We start from the raw sequence: 23,928 nt of genomic DNA on the forward strand, positions 1-23,928 counted from the left end.
GATAAGTGCTAACCAAAACACCTCTTGACCACAGTGCACCACCACCACATAAATAATGCACTTACCAGAGGCAAGCTTATAGAGAGCCTGTGGCTAATACCCAGCCAGGGCCTTTATCCACGCAGAAGATGATATGCACACAGAAGATGATATCCCACCACTGGTAAAGGGAAGAGCTCGTACACACTCCAAATTGCTCAAAGATAATTAAGCGTCAGCCACTGGGAGTCAATAAGGATATTGCTCAGAAAATATAAAAGAGAACTTCATAGTGCATACTGTATCACAATGGAATTTATTATAATAAAAGTAATGCACTTACAATTCGGAAGATAAAAATAGTCATATAAGACAGCCGGCCAGCAAGCAAACACCCGTCCACTGAGAAGCGCAACGACGTCAGCACGTCCACCTCCCAAGCTGATGTCATCGCGCTTCTCAGTGGACGGGTGTTCGCTTGCTGGCCAGCTGTCTTATATGATTACTTTTATCTTCCGAATTGTAAGTGTATTACTTTTATCATAATAAATTCTGTTGTGTTACAGTATGCACTATGGAGTTCTCTATTATATTTTCTGGGCAATATCCTTATTGACTCCCGGGGGCTGATGCTTGATTATCTTTGAGCAATTTGGAGTGTGTACGAGCTCTTCCCTTTACCAGTGGTGGGATATCATCTTCTGTGTGGATAAAGGCCCTGGCTGGGTATTAGCCACAAGCTCCCTATAAGCTTGCCTCTGGTAAGTGCATTATTTATGTGGTGGTGGTGCACTGTCGTTAAGAGGTGTTTTGGTTAGCACTTATCTATGTGCCATCCCTGGACTGTGATTTTTACCATTCATGCTAGCCACATTTAAGTATTGTAATGGACTTATTCATTTTTGATTTTTTCACGTTTATTAGCGCTGCTACATTGTTTTATTGTATCTTTTCTATGTGTATCTCATAGTTTTAGCAGCTGCTTTTTTTTATAGATCATTCAGGCTATATGCTTGAGCACGGTAGAAGGAAGGGGTGTTTTGGCATTTTGGGATAGGTAAATCAGTCATCAGTAGGGTATTGCTCATAGGTAGTCCACTTAGCAGGCTGCATCTGGCAAGGCGACACAGGAAGCTGCAAAGAGGCAATCTAAGAACTGTAGAGTTACTTAATATTAATAATCTGTCAATGCAACTGAAAAGCGTGGCTGAACAGAATTGCAAATATATAGGTACAACTATTCATATACAATGAAAGTATTTTAGATATGTACTATTTTAACTTTGTATTTAGCTTTTGGTGGATCTCTAATTTAACCCCTTCGCGCCTAAGGGTAAAACAAATGTTAATGCCTAAGCACAATTTTGCAACTTTGACATGTGTTAGTAAAACTGTACATATCATCACAGCTACTTTGTGCATCCAGGTGGATTATACCTTGTTTTTTTCAGAGCAAATTGGGCTTTCATTTGTTGGTAAATGATAACGGATATCTCCTGTTTTTTTTTTATTATGAAAGGAAAACTGGCCCAAAATAGTAAAAAAAAAAAAAAATTTTTTTTTTAAATTTAGCTGTACATTTCTTGTTACTACCATAACCCACCACCAAAGAGCAACTCAAAATAAAATCTCCTGTTAATGATGATCACAGTGATACCACAAATGTAATGTTTTTTGTTGTTTGTACCCGTAGTACAGCCCAGAAACAATAGTGCACATTTTGTTTTTTGGTTTTTTTTTTGTTTTTTATCCTACCTAAAACACACTGACACTGATAATTAAAAAAAAAAAAGTTTTTGTAAAAAATTATTCCCAAAATATACTGACAATGATCTTTGACCCTGACCTTTGGCCCTTACTTAACCCAAACTAACCCTGGCACTGACCTAGATCAAACGTTGATCTAGGTATTTTTACTTTATTTTTTATTTTAAACAGTGATTCATTTTCATTGTTTCTACAAGGAGAGAGAGAGATTCAATGTATCTTTCCTCTCCATTCACAGGAGCGGGCTCACAGTGATAGTAATTCTATTTTTTAGTTTCTTTATTGAACACACCCAATAAGCATTCACAGTGCTGGAGGCCTTTTGCATTAGGGTGTGCACCCCAGAGCACAAACACTTGTGTGCATATAAGCAGAGCAGTGGACAGTGTCAGTAGAGCAGAGATTGGCGTCAGCAGGGCAGTGGAAGGTGTCAGCTTTTTATTTTTGTTATTTTTTTATGATTTTTTTTTACAATACTATATATTTTTTTATTACAATATTATTTTTATTACTTTTTTTACTATTTTTTTTAGGAGCCCTGTTATGGGGCTTTGGTGAAATATCAAGGGTCTAAACCCGGGGTCGGCAACCCGTCGATCACAGGCTACCTGTCGACTGCAGGTAGGTGACAGGTAGACTGGGAATGGGTCTGCACCGCTGACCCCGCTACTGCTGGTGCCGGTCCTTTTCTTTCTGCCCCAGCCTCCTCCACCACGCCTTCGGTTCTTCTCTCTCCCTCCGCTCCATAGGGTTGTCACCTCATCCCGTTAAACCCGAATACATTAATTACACAGGTTCTGTGGCTGATTAAGGTGGTAATTAAACTCACTTGGTGCCTAATCTGCATTAAATTAGCCTCAGAGCCTGTGTAATTCATATGTGTTCAGGTTTAAAGGGATGAGGTGGCAACCCTACCCCTGCAGCCTCCTCCAGCACTGTGAACAGCGGAGAGCGAGAGACAGCACAGCCCAGGATAGAGGGTGGGGGAGGAGCTGGCCAAGTTAACTTTTCAAGTTAACCCACCGGTGATTGGTTGCTAGAGCCTAAGCAACCAATCACCAGCTTGTTAATATTAAGTCATTCTGCAAGCTCCCGCCCCACCCCCTGTACAGAACTGTGCTGCTTCCCGGTCTCCTGTGTACACAGATAGGATGCTATGGGAGGGAAGGGGGGAAGAGGACATTAGTGTGTGTGTGTGTGTGGGGGGGGATGTGAAGGGCAGTGGAAACTGCCATGGGCAGGGCCACTCCTATAGCAGTTCCCTCGACCCAGCTTCACATCACCCCCCCCCCCCCGAATCATTGCATTCTGAGAGTAACGCATTCCTGATCCCTGATCTCTGTATTCTGAGCGTAACAAACTCCCAAACCCTGCATTCTGGGCGTAACGCACTCCTGATCCCTGCATTCTGAGCGTAATGCACTCCTGATCCCTGCATTTTGAGCATAACACACTCCTGAACCCAGCATTGTGAGCGTAATGCACTCCTGAACTCTGCACTCTCTTTTTTTGTGTCCACTGCATTTGGGATCTATTTTGGGGTTAAAAATGTATCATCACCCTCAGTAGATCACAAAGGCAGTGCATTTTGAACACTATGCAGAAAACGCACATGGAACATACCTTTCTGGCATGAACCGTCCCTAACAACAGGACACTGTGCCTGGTGATCTTTGACTTCACCATTGTTGTTCAAGTAGATCTCCATCTCGCTAAGGTTGCCTACCCCAGGTCTAAACAGACCCCTGATGTCTCACTTTTGAGACAGAGAAAGAAACCTTTCTCTGCAGCCTTCAGTAAACCTAGTTTACTTTGCTTCAGTTAAGACAGGAGCGATCGGTACAGATCACTCACTGTGTTCATTCAGAAAAGGAAGGGGCAGGTTAATTAACCACCTGCCACAAAACCATACACCTGTACATGATTTTGTGGCAAGTGGTTGTACCGGGGTGATGCCTGTAGCTGCACGCATCACCCTGGTACCGTTTTTTAGAGCCGGCGGTTAGCTTTCTTGTAATAACAACCAATGCAGCTAAGCAGCAGTTATAAGCAATGGGAGGGGACATTCCCCCCCCCCCCCCCCCCCTCGCCGCCTTCCGTCGCTTTGCCCGGGCTCTCCCGTCCCACCGGGAGGCCCGAGCGACCAGCAGGCACGTCTGCCAGCTGGCCGGAGACCAAAACAGAGCCAGAATCGGCTTTAAAGTGGATGTAAACCCTCACATATATATACCCAGTGAAGTGAACAGCCTCAGATACACAGAGATGAAACAAATCTCCCTACATAAGTTTTACATGTACTGTATATCTGCTGTCTTCAGCTTTATGTATTCTGTATTATGTATAGCTGATTGGAGGAAAGGCAACCCCCCTCCACATAGGCAGAGACTCTTAGAGCTGTTCTGTGAATAGTTTAGTAGTCTGCTAATCTATTTATAGCAACCTCCCACGACACAAATTTCAGCCTGGCTTTATCTCCTGTGATGGAGAACTTGTCAGATGTTATCATGCTGATAACAGAAGAATGTAGCAGGAGACAGCCACGGCACATAGTGCTTTGAAGAGAGAAAAGAAAACACTGCAGATATATGTGCCAAGCTCATTTCATGAATTGGGATAACATCGAAGCGATGTCACAGTGTCACTTCCGGATTACTGGAGCCAGAAGGGCACCAGATTTTTAATGACAGTATTCAAAACAGCCAAACTTGGCGTTTTGAATGCTTTTAAGTGCAAAGGAGGGATTTGGTGTCTTATAGACCTCAGATCCCTCCAAAGAAATACCTGACATGTGACTATTACTGTCACAAGGGATGTTTACATTCCTTGTGACCGCAATAAAAGCGATCAAAAATGTAAAAAGATAGTGTAAAAATATTATAGCGCCCAATCCCTCCATGCTTGTGTGCGCAGAAGCGAATGCATACGTAAGTTGCGCCCACAAATTTAAACACTGTTCAAACCACACATGTGAGATATCCCTGCAATCATTAGAGTGAGAGCAATAATTCTAGCACTAGACCTCCTCTGTAACTCTAAACTGGTAACCGCCTATGGAGATTTTTAAATACCCTGGTTTGTCGCCATTCCACGAGTGTGCGCAATTTTAAAGCATGACATGTTAAGTGTCTATTTACTCAGCATAACATCATCTTTCACATTATACAAAAAAATTGTGCTAAATTTACTGTTTCATTTTTTTTAATTCATAAAAGTGTATTTTTACCCAAAAAATTGCGTTTGAAAGACCGCTGCGCAAATACAGTGTGACATAAAATACTGCATATATTTGTTTGGGGGTTGTAAGTAATTTTCTAGCAAAAAATACAGATTTTAACTTGTAAGCAACAAGTGTCAGATCCTAAGAGGAGAGGAGGGAAACTGGCAGCACTGCAGGAGGAATCGGCACCACATGGAGTGATTAGGGTGTGCCCAGGCACACCTGGCACGCCTATGGCTGGAGGGAAAAGTAAGTGAACCCTTGGGAATGAGCCATTCAACTGACATATACTGTAGTTCAGTTAAATGTATAGTCTTTTTTTCTTGTGAAAAAAAACAGTTATAGTCTTTAGCCATTTATAAGCACACCATTTTTAATTTTCTTGTATTTAACACAGTTTTCAAAATGTTTCCAATCCTCTAGAGTATTTGAAACGTGTATTCTCCTGGCTTGGATTTGAGGTAGTAGTGTACAATGAACAAAAAGCGCAACAGATCCGTGACATCATGAACAGCTTTCAGATGAAGGACCACACGGAGCGAGATTGCTTTGTTTGCTGTATCTTGACCCATGGGCAATCACAAGCCATCCTTGGCACTGACAATGAAGTTGTAAAAATAAACGTCATAGTATCTACATTTTCCCCCCAAAACTGTAAAACCTTAGCTGGAAAACCAAAGTTATTTTTCATACAAGCGTGCCAAGGCAAAAATATACAAGGTGCACATTTAATTGAAGAGGATGCTGCTGTTTCAACCACTAAAACCATCCCGAATGCTGCAGATGTCTTGATTGGAATGTCAACTGTTGATGGCTGTTTTTCATACCGTCACATTGAAATGGGGACATGGTACATCCAAGCCTTGTGTTCAAACCTGATCAAAATGGTTCCAAAGTAAGTGTCTTTAATCTAAATAGCAATGAATATAAACACATCAGTGCTGACCACATAATCTTCTTTATGTTGCATTCTTCAAAACATGCTGTAAAACATTTAATTCAGCTGTACTGTCTTATCTTTTTATTTGCTGCATTCACTAGGCTGGGTGCATACAGTTTTTTTTTCATTCAACCACTGGGTTGAATGAAAAAAACTGGCCAACAAAAATGATGTTTATGCAAGAATCTCTCCTGTTGAGACATTGGGGGTTATTTACTAAAGGAAAATCAACTTTGCACTGCATGTGCTCTTGAAAGTAAAGTCGCTGTAGATCCGAAGGAACATGCAAGGAAGATAAAAAACAGCATTTTAGCTTGCACATGATTGCATGATAAAATCATCAGAGCTTCCACTCATTTCAGATCTACCCCGTAGATTTAGAGCGACTGCACTTCCAAGTGCACTTTCAGTGCACTTTCAAGTGCACTTGCAGTGCAAAGTGGATTTGCCTTTCGTAAATGAGCCCCATTGTATTCAGGGGGACTCCCCTCTTCCCACTCCCTCCAGAATACATAGTTACATAGTTGGTAAGGTTGAATAAAGACAATAGTCCATCCAGTTCAACCTGTATAGGTATGTGTGTGTAGAAAAAAATTTAATTTAATATATATTTCCCCTATATTGTTTTCACTAAGATGCACATCCAAGAATCTTTTAAAACTAGCCATACTTCCTGACGACACCGCCAATTGTGGAAGAGAATTCCACATCCTTACCGCCCGGACAGTGAAAAACCCCCTACGCAGCTTAAGGTTAAACCGCTTCTCTTCCAGTCTCATCGTGTGGCCCCATTTTTTACACTCTTTTACACTCCATGGGACTGAAACGTTTCATACTTACGCTGGGATAACCATTTTCAATATTTGTATATCACTATTAAATTTCCTCTCAAGCGTCTCTTCTCCAGGGAGAACAAATTTAGCGCTTGTAGTCTTTCCTCATAATTGGGGTCCTCCAGTCCCCATATAAATTTTGTTGCCCTGGACTCTCTCCAGTTCCAGCACATCATTTCTGAGGATTGGTGACCAGAACTGGATGAAATACTCCAAATGCTGCCGAATTAGAGTTTTAAAAAGTGGCAGAATAATCGTTTTATATCTGGAATAAATTCCTTTTTTTAATGCATGTTAATATTCTGCTGGCTTTGGTAGCTGCTGCTTGACACTGCATGCTATTTCTCAGTCTGTCTTCTACTGGGGCCCCTAGATCATTCTCCATCCTGGAAGCCCCTAGAAATTCTCCCCTTAAAGAGTAACTTGCACTTATATTTTTACCCTCCAAGTGCATTAGCTTACATTTACCAGTGTTAAACTTAATTTGCCATGCAGTAGCCCATTCCAATAATTTATTCAGGTCCTCTTTCTGGAAGGTCCTCCATCCTGGAAGTCCCTAGAGATTCTCCCCCTAAAGAGTAACTTGCGCTTATATTTTTTACCCCCCAAGTGCATTAGCTTACATTTACCAGTGTTAAACTTAATTTGCCATGCAGTAGCCCATTCCAATAATTTATTCAGGTCCTCTTGTAAAGTTTCTATATCCTGCTGTGTTGTTATTGCCCTGCATATTTTTGTGTCATCATCAAACACTGAGATCGAGCTATTGTCCGTGGGCTCTGTCCTCCTCCGAAGCCTCTCAGTGCCAAGCTCCGTTCCCTGCGAGCGTCGCAACGCACGGGGGCGGAGCCTGGTGGCAAATTCAAAAAATGTAAAAATCGTAACATAAATCATTTCACTTCCCTTTTGTCCCCAGTGCTTTGTCCAATGCCCTGCATGCAGTTTTATATTATATATACTGTTCTTTCTGCCTGGAAACTTGAGATTGTCCATAGCAACCAAAAAGTGTCCCTTTACGTCAAAAGTGGCATTAGACCAGGTAGAAAACAGCGATAGTAATTTAGAACACTTGCAGAATTCAGTGATAGTGAATTGTGGGGAAATTTATTTTATTATTAATATATTATTATTATTTTTAATTATTTATATTTATTAATCATATTATAATTTATGATTTTGTGTTTCAAATTTCATCATACCCGGGATATCTACTAGACTCTTGGTGGACAGATTTAAATGTGGCATTGTTAAGAATTTCAGGCCTACAATATAAAACGCCAAATTTCCATGCAAAATAATTGTACCGCTTTCAGCACCTAAAATCCGAAATAATCATACCGTCAGGGAGGTTAATAGACAGCTGTACACAAGGACCGAAAGTCAGCCAGTTCAGCAGGATTTTCAGCCCATTTGTACCAAGCTTTAGGGAATTCAGAAAAAAACATTATGCAGGGCATAGTGGAGCAAAGCAAATGGTATCTGCAGTATTACGTATTTAAATTGTGGCTTCCTTTTGCTTCTTTTGGGTCCATTTGTGAACAAAATATTGCCTGTAAAAACGCACTGCATTGAAGGCTCTCCATTTCACACAGTGTGAACATTACATACTGAAGGTTACAACTTACAGTCAGATCTTACATTAGGGGTGTGATTTCTACACTGTATTGAGAATATACAGATGTCACACAATATTGTCATGCACATGCAGTTGTGCAGGAATGATGTGGACTAATCATTTCCAGCCTGTTACAATACAGAAATGTATTGTAACTGTTTCAGTTTATAGATAGCATCAGGGTTATACTTTAGCCTCCATTCACACCAGTGTAACAAGACAACTAGCACAAAATCACACAATTTTGTATGCGTACATGAAGCGCAAAAAAAAATTTGCTTGTCATGCTTGCTGTGCCATTGAATGTTAATGGCACCCCAAAAGCTGTAAGTAAGAAATGTGTTCTTGCACACACAAAATACTAAAAGCATGAAACAAGCAAAGCTTAGAAAGGTACATATGCTTCTTTGCCCTGTTTGTTGCACGCAAGGCAGCTGATCAAAATTATTATGCAAAAACCATGATGTGGGTGGCCCTACACTTGTGTGAATGAAGCCTTAGGGCTTGTGGAAGTCTATATATCGATAGTGAGTTCAATTTTTTAAAAAAAAAGGAAAATTTCCTATCAAATACTTATCGTAATTTTCCTTTCCTGATAGGCTCCATGGCAGCATACGTGTGGGTTAGCCCCGCCTCCGTAATTACCCTATAGGACACCTCTCCCATAAATCTTTGCTCTGGGCTACCAACCGTGTTCCATAACTAGCCTAATCCAGGCATTGGAAGGGGACTTCTGCTGCCATGGAGCCTATCAGGAAAGGAAAATTACGGTAAGTATTTGATAGGAAATTTTCAGTTTTCCTGACAGGCTCCATGGCAGCATACGTCTGGGAAATAACTCTCCATACATACCCAGGTGGGCAAATGCTGAGCAAAGAAATCAAATTTATTTAACACCGTCAACTGACAGTACTTGCAAACCAAAATTAACAGATGATAAGGCAGCTGATTCAACACAGTGAGACACAAATGTGTTGATAGAAGACCAGGAAGCCGCTCTACAGATTATTTCAGGAGCGACATGGCAAGAAGCTGCCCAAGAGGTCGAGATCCTCCAGGTTGAATGGGCCGTCACTGCCTCTGGAGGAGCCAAACCCTTTGCTTTATAAGCCCTTTGAATGGTCTGTACGATCCATGGAGCAATGGATCTAACCGAAGCCTGCATTCCTTTGTTTTTTCCGTGGAGAAGGATGAAAATAAAATCCAATTGTCGAAAGGGAGCCGTGACTTCCAGGTATTGTTTAAGAGTGTGCCCCACATCAAGGGGATGGACATCTTGATTTTCCGTTAATCTAAAGGTTGGGAAGCACAATTTCTTGATTTTCGTGGAAAATTGTGGTCACTTTAGGGTTTGACCCCAGCATGGGAATTAACACTGCTCTGTCTGGAAATAAAGTTAGAAAAGGCTCCTTCGAACCCAGGTTTCTGATTTTAGACACTCTTTTTGCTGAAGTAACAGCCACCAAGAAGGTTGTCTTGAGAGTAAGATCTTTCACTGAGAGTGGCTTGTTGGGATCTGATCCAAGCTGAGAAAAGAACTCCAGAACAAGAGGGAGGTCCCACTTGGGGAACCTTGGCTTCTTCTGAGGCCTAAGCCTGATAGCACCTTTGAAGAACTGGCGAACAAGGGAATGCTTGGCCCATGAAACTTCTGTGAATGCCGAGATGGCCGATACCTGTACCCGAAGTGAGCTCACTGATAAGTATAGGTCTAGACTTGATTGTAGGAAGCTAAGAATGTCCTGGACTGCTGGAGCGCTACAAGGGTTAGGCCTGGAAGACATGTAATCCGTGAACCTGGTTCATATTCGTTCATAGACCCTGCTGGTGCTTTTTCTTCTGGCATTAAGGAGGGTCAGAATGACCTCTTCTGGACAACCCTAGAGCCTCGAGCCTTCCCCTCTCAAGAACCAAACCCTGAGGTGAAGGTGAGAAGGACAGGGGTGCAGGGTTGTGCCCTGAGACAATAGATCTAGCCTGAGTGGCAGGGGAACTGAGTCCCGATAACTGAGGAGTATCAAGAGAGGAAAACATGGCCTGTTGGGCAAGAAAGGAATTACTGCTATCACTTCCACCTTCTCTGTTCTGAGCCTCTGGATAAACTGGAGTATCACAGGCACCGGAGGAAAGTCATAAGCCTTGTGGAACCTCCACTGGTCCGTGAGAGCATCTATCCCATACGCCTGAGGGTCTTGGAACCTTGAATAGTACTTGGCCAACTTGTTGTTGCATGGGGATGCAAAGAGGTTGACTTCTGGTGACAACCCCAGGGTCAAGAGCCACTCGAACATACCTTTATGGAGAGACCACTTGTTCATCTGAACACAAGAAAGGAAGTCCGCCTGCACATTCTTTATCCCGGGTATGTAGACTGCTAAAATGTTGGCTAAGTTCCTCTGAGCCCAGCTCATGATTGGCTCCACCTCCCGTAGCAGGGACCAGCTGTGGGTTCCACCCTGCCTCCTTATGTAGGCCACCGCGGTTGTATTATCCAACCTGAACATCACTAAGGATTTCTAGAAGCACCCGAAATGCAGCCAGGATGTTGGACACAATCCTGAGAGAAGGGGAGTTCCATCTGCTCTGTGCTACTTCCGCAATGAGCACCCCCAGCCCCTGTTGCTGGCATCTGAGGTTATCCTGACCCATGTGATGGGAACGATCGAGTGGCAATTGCGAAGATTTTTCCCCTGGAGCCACCAAAGGAGAGACACTCTCATAGCTGGAGTAAGGTGGATGCACTGGCTCTTGCTGTCAGACCTCCATTGTTGGAGGAACCCTTTTTGGAAGGGTTGCCTGTGCCACTGTGCCCACTTTACCATGGGAATTGTAGCTCCCATGGTGCCAATCACCTTCAGACTCTGGAGAGCAGAGACGAAGTGAGGGCTGAGCAGATTCTGTCTCGGACTACTACAATCTGCTCTTTGGGCAGCGAGATGGTGCCCTCCACCGTGTTAAGGTGAGCTCCGAGAAACACGAGGGACTGTGAGGGTTCCAGGTGACTCTTCTCTAGATTCAGGAGCCACCCAAATTCTTGAAGGGTGGAGATGACCAGGCTCCTGTGTTCCAAAAGTTGACCTTTGTCTTGAGCTAAGAGAAGGAGGTTGTCCAGGTAGTGATGAAGACGAACCCCTTTGACTCGGAGCAAAGCCAAAACAGCTAACAAGACCTTGGAGAAGACACGAGGTGATGTTGTTAGACTGAAGGGGAGACAGATGAATTGTAAGTGCTGCTGGCCTACTGCAAAGCAAAGGAATTGTTGGAAGTCCGCTGCCACCAGAACGTGGAAGTAGGCATCTTTCAGATCAATCGACACCAACCAGTCTCCTGGATGGACTGACTGCTGGATCGTATATAAAGACTCCATCTTGAATTTTTATTTTTTGATGAAGCAGTTGAGATGGGTCCAATCTATGACCGGTCTCCATGTGCCATTCTTTTTCTGTACCATGAACAGAGGAGAATACATGCCTCGTTCGCCATCCGGAACAGGAACGGCTGCGCCTTGCTCCAACAAAGAGTTTACGTAGGCTAATAGGATCTGCTTTTTTTTCTTCTGAACATGGAAGAGTCGTAGGAATGAATCTGGGTCTGGGGGTGCTGCTGAAGACCCAGGTGTGACCTGAGGAGACCGTTTTGACGGTCCAGAAGTCCTGGATTGAGGCCGCCCAGACATGCCATAAGCGGAGAAGACAAGCCCCCACCTGGCATGCCTGAGCGGACCCAATCTCAAAAAGACTTTGTGGATTCCCGGTTGCCGGAAGAACCACTCTGCAGGTTTCTTGAATGAAGACTGCCTGGCTTTCCAGGATCTTGTAAACTCCCGGCCAGGCCTGCAACTGCGCGCCTCTCTGGCAGGATCGGTATTCTGTTTTCTCGGATAAGTGTGTCTCTGGCTGCTCTGTGATTGCCGATCCTGAGGGAGGAAAACAGACTTGCTACCTGTGGCCCGGGGATGTGCCCTCAAAGGGAATTTTGCACCAAACCTGCTTGGAAGCCAGATCAGCCAACCACGGATGGAGCCATAAGGCATGATGTGCTGTGACTCGAGATACTTAACCTCTTCCTCCCTGAAGGAAAACAACTTCAGAATTTTATATTGGATGGAACTCTTCTTGTCCATTTTGCCCCATTCAGAGATGGTGTCGCCTACTTCAGTGAGGAAGGGAAAATATTGACGCTCCTTATTGAGCTGCTTGAAGAATTTCCTCTGCTTCGGAGGAGAAGTTACAGGATCTTCCCAATTCAGAACTTCCCTTACAGCTCTCACCAAAGAGGGAACCAGGGCGTACTCAAAGCCCATCCCTGGATCCTCTACTTCCGACTCGCTATCCGAGAGAGGAACGGATAGTTGGCTTGGAAGATTCCTATGTCTTGTGGGCCACCCATCCATTCCTCTCTCGGATAGCGGCTCCGGCGGGGGGTCACGAGGCTTGCGAGCCTCCCTCTCCTGCAGGGTTCTCTCACGACCCGTTTAACTAATGATTTGAGGTGCTGGTTTGCACCCTCCCACTCGTCAGTTGCTTTGGAAAAACAGTGGCCACAGAGAGACTTGCTGGCAGGGAACGGGGCCCTACGCCCCCAACACAACTTCTCCACCCCCTTGCTGGGGTAAGATGAGGGGAGGTGGGGAGGATCTTTACTGTGGTGTGTGGATCTAGAAGGAGATCCGCAGTGCCTGGATCTAGAGGAAGAGTGTGATTTTGAAGACCCACTTTTTCTGCGGGAACTGCACAGTGGATTAGACCTGGAAGGGCTGAGGGAAAGAAAAGGAAAAAAAAAGAGGAAACGAATACGTTAAAGCTAGTGCCCTGTACCCCAATCTCCTCCCCCCAACAGGCAGAACACCGGGATAATCACACATTTATACCTGCTGTGAGAGGACTGGCCACCAGGAGGCAGTGAAGGGTCCATGTTATCCAAGGTAGATCACTGCAGGTGGGAAAAAAAAAGATCAGCCGCCAGGTAGGTCTATCCAATCCCCTGAAAGTCAGTACTTACCTGGGGGAGCCACTGCAGATGCCCGGGGAAGTTGCCACACATGCCCACGATCATTCCCGAGGCTCTGCAGGCTTCCCCAGGTTTAAAAAGTGGTACCGCATGACGTTACGGCCAGCGCCAGGTACGAGACGCTCACGTGCATAAGCGAACCAGGCCTTGCTTTTGTTCCGGGTCCGCGCATGTGCAGAGCATATGCCGGGACCAGGAAGAGAGAGTGAACAGCGGCTGGAACACAGAAGGAACCAGCCGCCACACAGAGAAACACCAGCAGGAAAAGAGGAAGGGGAACAGACACAGGACCAAAGGCACAAACGTATAAGTATACACAAACATTGCTGCCATGGAAGGCGATGTCCATCTCACCCCTCCACCTATGATCGCTTAAGCCAAGGGAATCCCATACACACACCGTACTTTATGGCAGATAATGGCCACCTGCTGACAGCTAGGCAATCAGGCCTGTGCACGCTTGCCTTCTGACGGCCAGGCTTCCAGCTCTTCAGCACTACTCTGCGTATACACTCCATACCCTGCTTATCAATCAAGGCTTATCGGAGGGATGTGACACCTTGTCGCTCGGCCGATCCTGTTCGCAGGTGAGTCGTTTTCATGTAGGGGAACCATCAACTTGATCCTACGGAGGAGGACAAAAAAGAAACATGGCTGGTAGCCCAGAGCAAAGATTTATGGGAGAGGTGTCCTATAGGGTAGGTATGAAGGTGGGGCTAACCCACACGTATGCCGCCATGGAGCCTGTCAGGAAAAACTGTTTTGTTTACAGGGTTCATAGTTGTAGTTTTTTACTACTTTTTTTATTAAAAGAAAAAAAACACTAATCCCACAGACATATATCATATGGGTTCTAGTCTTGACATTGGATGGTATCAGGAAATATGCTGCTGACATCCACTAACCCACCACTGCTACTCTGCAGTACCTAATAAAGAAAACAGATAGGATCCTGTGAGTCAATAGAACCAAATTATCTTTAAAAAAAAAAAACACAAATAGCTTCCTTCACCATACCTGTCCGACAAATTTACCCCGGCTAGAATGGCTGGTGTAAGATCTGCATTAGTATATGTTGGGGTTAGTAATTAGTTAATTCTTATAGAACAATATTGATATTTTTGTATCCTAACAATTAGACGATAATCTCTGAAACTTTTTTTTTTTTTTTTTCAGAGGTGAAGATATTTTGTCCATTCTGACAAAAGTCAACAGGGATGTAAGTGAGAAGGAATATTCGAAGAGTGGAAACCTTTTGAAGCAAATGCCTCAACCAGCTTACACTCTTCGCATGAAGCTAGTATTCCCTATACCAACCTCTGACTTTAAAGAGTATTTCTAGTGCTGGAGAATGATTATATGCTGGAAAGTAGGTTGATGGGGAAGATAGTTATTGCCCTTGTTTCTTTGTGCCTGTGATTGTTATAGAGTATTTTGGAAGGGTGTCAAACTCCAACTCCCATACTGATTAAGTCCCACCTTACCATATTAGTTGATCTACACTCCCATACCATTAAAGGGTTGGTCCAGCTTTTGTCAGATGCTGGAAAGCTAAACCACCTGACAGTTTCTATCTCTTAGGAATCACTGACATCTCTTTGTCTGAGTTCTCAGGTCTGCACACCTACTATACCCATTACAGTATAAGAGGTTTCAAAGCTCCCTGCTGGATTTTTAATTTATTTATTATGGCTAATGCTTGAACATGCAAAGCTAGGAACACCCAAAACTCTTAGATGGGCTTGTACAAAGTGAGAAACTATGGCAGGGAGATCTCTGTGTTTGAAAATCCCAGACATATACAAAGCTGTTGGTTCACTCTGCCCACCAGACTGTACCTGTATTTAAAATAACACTTTCAGGTAACTAATCTTTGAAAGTAGAACTATAGGCAAAACTTTTTTTTTTTTTCATTTTGGATAGCGCAAGAGAGGGTTATAACCCCTGTCAGATTTTTTTTCTCCATCTGTGTCTCCTTGCCGAGATTTCCCTTCACTTCCTGTCCCATAGCCAAACAGGAAGTGAGAGGAAATCCCTGCAAGTTAGAGGGATTTCTTGAGGATCCCCAGATCACTAAAACTAGTGTCCCCATTGGAAGATTTCCCTTCCATTACTTTTCTGGGGAAAACCCAAAATTTGGGATTTTCTTTTACTTTTAGTTTCAATGATAATGGTAAACAGGACAAATAGAGAGGGTGACTCTCCTTAACGGAGGCAAAGACAGCAATAAAAACTGACAAGTGTTCTAATCCACCTCCACTCTATCCAAAACTAAAAAAAAAAAAAAAAAAAAAAGTTTTGCTTTTAGTTATGCTTTAACTGCAGTTATATTCAGCAGTGTGTAGCTGAACTCCTTACAGGTAATTATTAGATATGTGCACAACGGAAACATGTTTTGTTTTGGATTCCTTTATTAAGGTAATCATTTTGTTTCGTCATATTCGTTATATTAGAATGATTGCTTTTTGGAATTCGTTTTGTATATTCGTTATTTTCAAATTGAATTTGAAAATGAATTTCTATTTCGAAATAGAAACATATTGCAAATTCAGTAAGGTATAAAAGTAAAATAAGATGATGATTCCTACTTAGGCTGTTTTACAGAATATAATACAAAAAAAAAAAAAAATAGAATAGAACAGAACAATATAATAGAATAGAATTGAATCAAATAAAATGGTATAGAATAGAAAATAAAGTTATAGAATAAAACAGAATAGAATACAAAATAAAGGAATAGAATAAAACATAATAGAAAATATTCTATTCCATTCCATTTTATTCTATTTTCCTTCTATATTCTATTATTTTATTTTTTCTATTCTATTCTGTTTTATTCTATAGTATAAAGCAGCCTATGTAGGAATAATCTTATTTTACTTTTATACCTTACTGTATTTATTGCAATATGTTTCCAATTTAAATTAATTTTCAAAATTAGAATAATTTAGTTTTGTTTTAATTTTGCATTAGTTGAAGTTTATTACTATTGTTATTTACATACATCCGAATTCCAAATAAAAAAAAAACATCTGAATTTAAATATGTTACTAAACAAATCACACATGTCTGGTAATTATTACCTATCAAAGATATCACAGTGCCTCCTGACACTGTTTTCATTTTCCTTTTTTATCAGAAGGCTAATGCAATCTTTGTTCATTTATCATCCAAGTTCAGCATATACTTCCTGGAATAAGGTGTTGGCCAATACACAACACAATCCTTTTAATCCCTGTGCCTCTAAACAGTAGCCTTATGTAATTTGTTGTGTATACTTTTCACACATAGATCAACCCACTGCTGCTGCCTCTCACCACTTAAACTGCAGCAAAATTGCAATGTACAATCTGAATGTTCACTGAGACAGACCCAGGAAATGAATGGTGAACAGCAAACAGTATGTTGACACTCAAGTGTAGAGTTTCCTTTAACATATTACTTCCAAAATGCACTATTTATCATTGGAAGAACCAAGTGCAGTGTCTATTTTCTCTAACCTTGCCCTTGATATTTATATGTTAGTTTAAATACAGTTGTACTCTAATGCCAAAACTCCTGTATGGATCGCCCCCACCCCGTCCAATTTGTTATGCCAAAAGACATATCTCAGATGCAGTACAAACCCACTTTATGCAACACAGAAAATCACTACAAACTCTATAAAGATGAATGGGGAACCAGTCCTTGTAAAGCACTGCATCTAGGGTTTGTCTTTGGGTATAATAAATACGGGGGGGGGGGGGGGGGGGGGGTAGGAGAACCTATACAGGCTTTGAAGATTTAAAGTATATTCATCTGTCCCCAATCCAGCTAGATAAACCACAACATTTGTTACAATATTTTACCTAGAGCCTTACATGTGTAGTGCACTCTCTATTCAGTCCTATGTAGAGTTTGTACATGATGCATCCAGTGGCCTACGAACTCTTTTTAAAAGTTTAAAAGGAGAGTGTACTGTGCATGCACAGGTATGGATTTTGACAAGCAGCTAGCTGGCTTTTTGAGTGTGATTTCTCTTTTTTAGGAAGAACTGAAAAAGATGCACCATACAATATGGGGTTTGGTTTACTAAAGGCAAAAGGAATATTCACTTTGTAATGAATTTAACATAATTAACGTAATGAAGTAATGAATATGATCAGATTTCACTTTACAAAAAATAACCAATCACGTACAAGGACAATTTAGATATAATCATGTAAAATGTATTTTTATATATATATATATTATATATATATATATATATAATATATATATATATATACGATTCGACCTTATATACCTTATACATATATATATATATATATATATATATATATATATATATATATATATATATATATATATATCTATATATATATCTATATACACACGATTCAACCTTATACACCTTATACACAATTCGATTATGAAAGTCAGCAGAGCTTCACCTCATTCACAAAGCTAAAAGTACATTCCCTTGCAAAGTGAACAGCCTATTTGTCATTAGTAGATCAATACCTATAAGTGTAATTGCACCAAATGTACAGTTACACATTAAGTTTCCAATTCTCATTGTCTAAGTGAACAACTTTTATTAAGGGATCTCTGGAGATCATTCCATGAATGTTACCTAATACCAATACATAGGAGATTTCTGTGCACCTGAAGAACTACAGAAGGTGACTTTTGCACATTTTAAAAACCAGAGCCAGCATTTTAAAATTAAAGAGTTGATTTGCACATGGCACATTCGTGAATATTATGAAATGTTATCTATGAAAGAAGTGAGCATTTGCCAACATTAGCTTGGGTATAAAAGCTATGATTTGATGGAATGGTGCTCACTGTGGCCAAAAACCTTAGCCTTTTGTTCTAGAGATTTTGCAAATACAGTTGCTCCAGACTTTGGTAAACGATGGGAAATTCTGCTGACTTCCATCATCAAAAATTGTAAAAAAGGAAAAAAAACTCCAAAACTCTTCCTTTTACTGGTCACAAATATTTTTATTTTATGTGACTTTTTAATTATGGTTTGACCATCTTCGAGGAACAAAGACAACTGCAGCATAGTGGCTTTGTGGTTAGCAATCCTGTCTTGCATGTTCTGCCTGTGCTTTTGTGGTTTTTCCCCAGATGCTCCGATTTCCTCCCTCCGAAGACATGCTGGCAGGTTAATTGGCTCCTGTCTGAATTGGGCCTTAAGCCTTGTACACACGCTTAGATTTTCGGATGACCGAACGTCCGTTTTTTGTGAAATGCTAGTCTCATGTCTCAATTTTTGTACGACAGAATACATCTTAGGAAGTGACGTAATGTGTTGAATAGTTTTGTATGTATTCTTTAGTTTCTGAGCATGTGTAGTTTTGCTCTTACGATTTTTTTTGTACGAAAACTGTACTAATGAAACGACAAAAATATTATAGTCTACACATCCAGCTTTTGTCTGATAAAAAAGTGAAATCGGCTGTTGAAAGCACCATACTAACGATCTGAAAAACGGCAGACAGCTCATCATACAAATTTTTCCATCCGATTTTCGTATCGTGTGTACGGGCCTTTAGATTGTATGCTCCTTGAGGGCCAGGACTGATGTGAATGTACAACATGTAAAGTGCTGTGTAAATGTGCTATATACTTTTGGTTCCAGATGTTACATGACTTTCAGGGCAAAATTCAAAATGGAGCTATAATTAAATTTGCTTGTCATAATGTTTTTTAAAATGGTGACTGACTGTGGCATTGGGATCCTGCTACAGAGCAGTAATGGTCATAATAATTCAATAAAAAAGCACCAATTCTCTCATCAACCTCTGCTCCCAATTAATGCGTTGGATGCTTTTGATAACATTTGCACTTATTCCTTGGGCAGACGCGTGCATTTGGTCATTCTGAATTTTTGCAAATTCAAATCTGTAAAAATTGTGTCATCATACTAGTCCCTGTCTGCACAAATCAACTTGATAAGAACTTAAAGTGAACATGACTAAGCTTAAAAGGTTTTTTAAAGTTAACAACATTGCTGAAATTCAAGCTTTTGTGCTGTCTGTATGCACCTATGTTAAGCCCTGTACACACACCGACTTTTGCCGGTTTAAGAAAAAACGGCAGACATTCTGCCCGTGTGTCGATCTGTCCGACAGAAGCCGGATGTTTGGTCAGCTTTTGTCGAACATGCATGTTGGAAAACGAGAAGCCGTCTGACTCCTGATCAGCGCTCTCAGACAATGGCAGAGAGTGCTGATCGGAGTGTTCTGGCAGGGAGGGGGGCCTTCCCCTGTCAGAACACAACAGCGCAGAGGGGGAGATCGCTGGACTAACCTTGCATGGTTTGTACAGTGTCTCCGACCAGAGCTGTCAGCGGGTTTCACAAAAAATACCTGTTAGTTTGTACCCGGCTTAAAGTGTTAATAAACTCACAACAATAAAATCAGTCTGTATATGTAGTAAAGCATGCTTGTTATACTCACTGTAGAGCCTAAGTGGTTAATCCTCTGCATTCTGTAAAAAGGCACAGATCTTCCCCTCCCTGCACTGTCCCCTTGGACAAGTCCAGAAAAGACAGTGTCTTTGGAGTCAGGCTGCACATGCTCAGTTTGGTGTGTATTGCTAGAATGTTTTTCTTTTTCTTGGGAGAGTGCATGTGATCAGCACAGGGCCAATCAGCACTATGCAGACATGTCCAGACAGAGGGTCAGGGGTCCTTCAGCCTCATAGAACAGCTCAGTGCAGTATGAAAACTCCTCCTACAAGCTTCACCAGAAACTGATAGAAATCACAAGACTGTTATACACTGCTGATAAGAAAAGGTATTTAGCAGTATATATTTACTAAAATAATTGCATTTTCATGTTCCGTGGGAGACCAGATATAGTGAATGCAGGGTCCTTGGTTTAGTAACACTTTAAGTCTTAAGCTGCTCATACACTAAAAATTCTTATTGTACAACCTCTTTGCAATTGACTTTATGGCTCCTTCCCACATAGTACAGTGACTGGCATTTTTCTGCACTGGTTAAATTCAAGTCATTGCTAGAGCACATTGAAAACAATTGTTTTCTAGGTGCCCTGCTTGTACTGCAACACAGCCCGGCAGACATGTAGCATTTTACTGCAGTGCACAGGTAGGCACATTATGTCACCCACATAGCGGTACAAAACATTACACTGCTGTACGGACACTTTGTGCACTTCAAATAAAGTAAAAGAAAAAAGTAAAGTGTGAAATGGCAGACAGTGTGAAGGAGCCCTTAGATTTACCGAAACTATGTAATATGAGGACAAACTTAAGCAATGTATTTAAAGTCTCAGTTTTTTTTTTCTTTAAAAATAACAAACATGTTATACTTACCTGCTCTGTGCAGTCAGTTTGCACAAGGCAGCCTAGATCCTCCTCTTCTCGGGTCTCTCACTGCCGCGGTTCGGCCCAGCCCCCTCTCCTCATGGGCTCACTGAGAGCTAATGGCACCACGCTGCAGTCTCAGCCAATGAGGAGGGAGAGTCCCAGGCAGCCGACACTCTCCTTTAACATTGCTGGATCAAGATGGGCTCAGGTAAGTATTAGGGGGGCTGAGAGGGCTGCTGCACACAGAAGGTTTTGTATCTTAATGCACAGAATGCATTAAGATAAAAAAACGTTCTGACTTTACAACCACTTTAATATCAAATCAGGAAGGCTCTTCCACTACATAGTTGATGGTGGAGCTACAGGTCAGTGTTAGAGCTGATCCTCTAGTTTAAATAGTTCATTGGGACAAAGCAAGTTGTGCCTGCTGTGTGTGCTGTAAAAACTACATGTAGCATCAGCTGCAAACAGTATACAGCACTGTGTTCTGCCAGCAGGATGGAGACTTCCCATCCCACTCATGGAACAAAATCAAGTTATACTGAACAGCACTCAGCCATTCACAGGTGGCTTTGTATTCTATGAATGAATACAAGGCTTCCTCTGATTGGCTGAAGCAGAGAGGTGAGCGAATTGCCTCATGATCTCCGACTCAGCTATTCAGAGGATGTTTTGTATTAATACAAAGCTCCCTGTGAATGGCTGAGTAATGTTCAGTCCAACTCGATTATGGTTCCCATCCAGCTGCCCGAACACAGCACTGTATACTGTATATAGCTGATGCAACCAGAAGCGAACATTTGGGAAATACCATCCATCCTCTTTTTGGCAATTTGCACCATTAACCTTCCATGTGCTACCTGCTTAACTTTATGTCTTATCAGGATACTGTGCATTCAGTGCTTTTTCAAAAAGACTTTGCCTTGTGTATTTGAGGTTGCAAACATCCCAATTAACCATCTGTGCTGTAGTATACTCCATCTAGTTACTCATTGACTGATTGCCAACCCTGTAAATGGGCTTGTTGTGTGGTGGTATCTACTTACAGACACTTCCAGCCTTCTGCAATTGACCGTTTTTAAGTAATAGTGTTTACTACATGCCCCCTGCAGGCACAATATACGGCGCGGTTTGTTCTGGCTCCCTGAGGTGACGCTTGCCGTGCCCCCCCTCGGGTGTCGCGTTTTCAGACTTCTATGTACCCAGTTTGAGCTCATGTTCCCTGAGGAAGCCAGTGTCTTGGCGAAACATGTAGGAAATCGAGCCCTTATTTCAATAGCCATCTCCATCCGGCCTACTTGATTATACTTCTGGGTCGCACGTATCATACAAGTTGATTTTAAGTGTAAACAATCTGAATGTTTATTGTATATTTCTATTGTTATCAACAAATAAAGTTTGCTACTTTGTTATTTTAAAAAAATTTTTTTCCTCTTTTTGTATACCTAATCCAAGCACCGCAATAATCCCCTGTCCCTATATCTCCTAGCTAATTTATAACCGTTCGGCACTATTTCTATCTTATTCCAGGTCAGGTTCAGTTTAATACTGCACATCAATTAAAGCCATATCTGTTCTGAAGAAAAGATGTATAATACATAAGTATAGACAACAAAAGCACAACCTCTTGAACCTCTTCCTGCCAGCCGTATGCATGTATGTGGCCTCTCGGCCGGTGGGCTTCAACACCGAGAGGCCGCATATATGCGCCTCAAATGTAAACGTTTCTGTGCTGAGAGCCCAGCACAGTTACCGGAGGGGACCAGAAAGCTTCCGATGCAGCCAATCACGGAGGTCACATGACTCGAATGCCCGCCTCCACCTCCCGGCATTTAGAAGTTCTTAAACTTTATTTTTTATTTAGGAATTGATTTTATTTTTAATGTTTACAAAAAAAACTTCCTTTTGTACATTTAGATAAATATAAAATATGTGTATATTTTGATTTCCTTTTTTTTCAGCTAGCAAGTGGAGCTTTAAGTAATATTTTACATGTTGATGTGCCTGCTCTCCTTATCTGCTCTTATGAAACACACTGTTGTTTAAAAAGCTCAATAGCCCTTGATTACATTTATACATGCAGTGAAGCTTCACTTCCCATCACAGAGACTAAACAAGAAGTTAAAGAAAAATCCCAAAGTGAGGGGAACTGTCCCTGGAACAGGTTTCCATCTGTTGTTCTGGGGACAACCCTAAAATTTTGGATGTCCCCTCACTTTCTTCTATAGTGACAGTGGTCACTGATACAAATAAAAGGGTGGATCTTCCAAATGGGAACAGGGACAGCAATAACAACATGACAGAGGGTCTAACCCTTCTGAACACTTTCTAACGCAAAAAAAAAATGGTTTCGCCTAGAGATACATTTTTAGAGGTAAAAACTGCTGCAAGAAACGTTAAACTGTCGTCTATCATCTTGTAACGCCAGAAGATCTCATCAGTTTAGATGCTTCATACTACTGAGCCTTTGCACCTTGTATAACAACCATGAAAGCAGTTCTGTTGAATGTATTTTCTCATGTCAATAAGTTTACAGTATATAATGGTAATAAAGATACAGTATATGGTTTAATTTAAAGTGGACCTTCAGTCATTTCTTCAACTTTCCATCTATTAAATCTTCTGCTCTTGTTGTTTTAACTTTGGATAGTAAAACATTTTTTTCTGCCAGTAAATACCTTATACAGCCCACTTTCTGTTTCTTGTCTGGTAAAAAGCCTAGGCTTATGACATCATGCACAGCTCTCTCCCTCTCTCGTGAGAGTTTGCCAGGAAGGGGGGGTGGGGGGGGTGAGTCATAAGAGGGGAAATGAGAGCTGCAGGGCTGCAGAGCTGGAGGTGTACCTCTGTGTGAATCCAGGAAGTGAACAGGCAGCAGCTTCAGCTGCCCAACTTTAAAATGGATGCAGTCAGACTTAGTGGAGGGAGATTTCTGCAGCATATTTGGCAAGAATATACACATAATAGAAGACAATTAGACAAAGCTTGCTTTTAAAAAGATTATAGCATTTCTAACCCTCCGCCCCCCAAAAATAAAATATATTGCAGCGTACTAGGTATGTGTGGTGAATTAGTTATCATTTTTTAGGTTAAAGCTATACACGTGTAGCACCCTCTACCATAGGTAGGTGCTAGAGTTAGATTTTTGGCCAGTGCGGGTACATTTATGCAGGCCTAGCTTAAAGCTAGGCCTGTTTTGTTCTGTGGGGCTGGGAGTGGTTTAGAGTAGGCTGGTGACTCA

General features: G+C 41.7%; 1 protein-coding gene and 1 long non-coding RNA gene across 3 annotated transcripts in view; both read left to right on the forward strand.

Annotated features, from left to right (window-relative positions):
- CASP10 (caspase 10) overlaps positions 1-17,591 on the forward strand; it is a 153,704-nt gene extending 136,113 nt beyond the window's left edge. Inside the window, exons 10-11 of one of the 2 annotated variants that reach the window (XM_073633255.1) lie at positions 5,387-5,858; positions 14,538-17,591. In XM_073633255.1, the coding sequence (XP_073489356.1) occupies positions 5,387-5,858; positions 14,538-14,703 (638 nt within the window). In that variant the 3' untranslated portion in view covers positions 14,704-17,591. Of the gene's footprint in view, positions 1-2,279; positions 2,405-5,386; positions 5,859-14,537 lie in introns of those variants that run through there. The other variant, XM_073633256.1, reaches the window with a different exon arrangement.
- A 101-nt stretch (positions 17,592-17,692) lies between these two features.
- On the forward strand, positions 17,693-23,259 carry LOC141146740 (uncharacterized). Its single transcript, XR_012244980.1, has 2 exons — positions 17,693-22,332; positions 22,383-23,259. It is a non-coding gene; the product is annotated as an uncharacterized lncRNA (long non-coding RNA).
- Positions 23,260-23,928: the final 669 nt, after the last annotated feature.

This window comes from Aquarana catesbeiana, linkage group LG06 (genome assembly GCF_042186555.1).
Source record: "Aquarana catesbeiana isolate 2022-GZ linkage group LG06, ASM4218655v1, whole genome shotgun sequence".
In the NCBI taxonomy this organism is placed as follows: domain Eukaryota; kingdom Metazoa; phylum Chordata; class Amphibia; order Anura; family Ranidae; genus Aquarana; species Aquarana catesbeiana.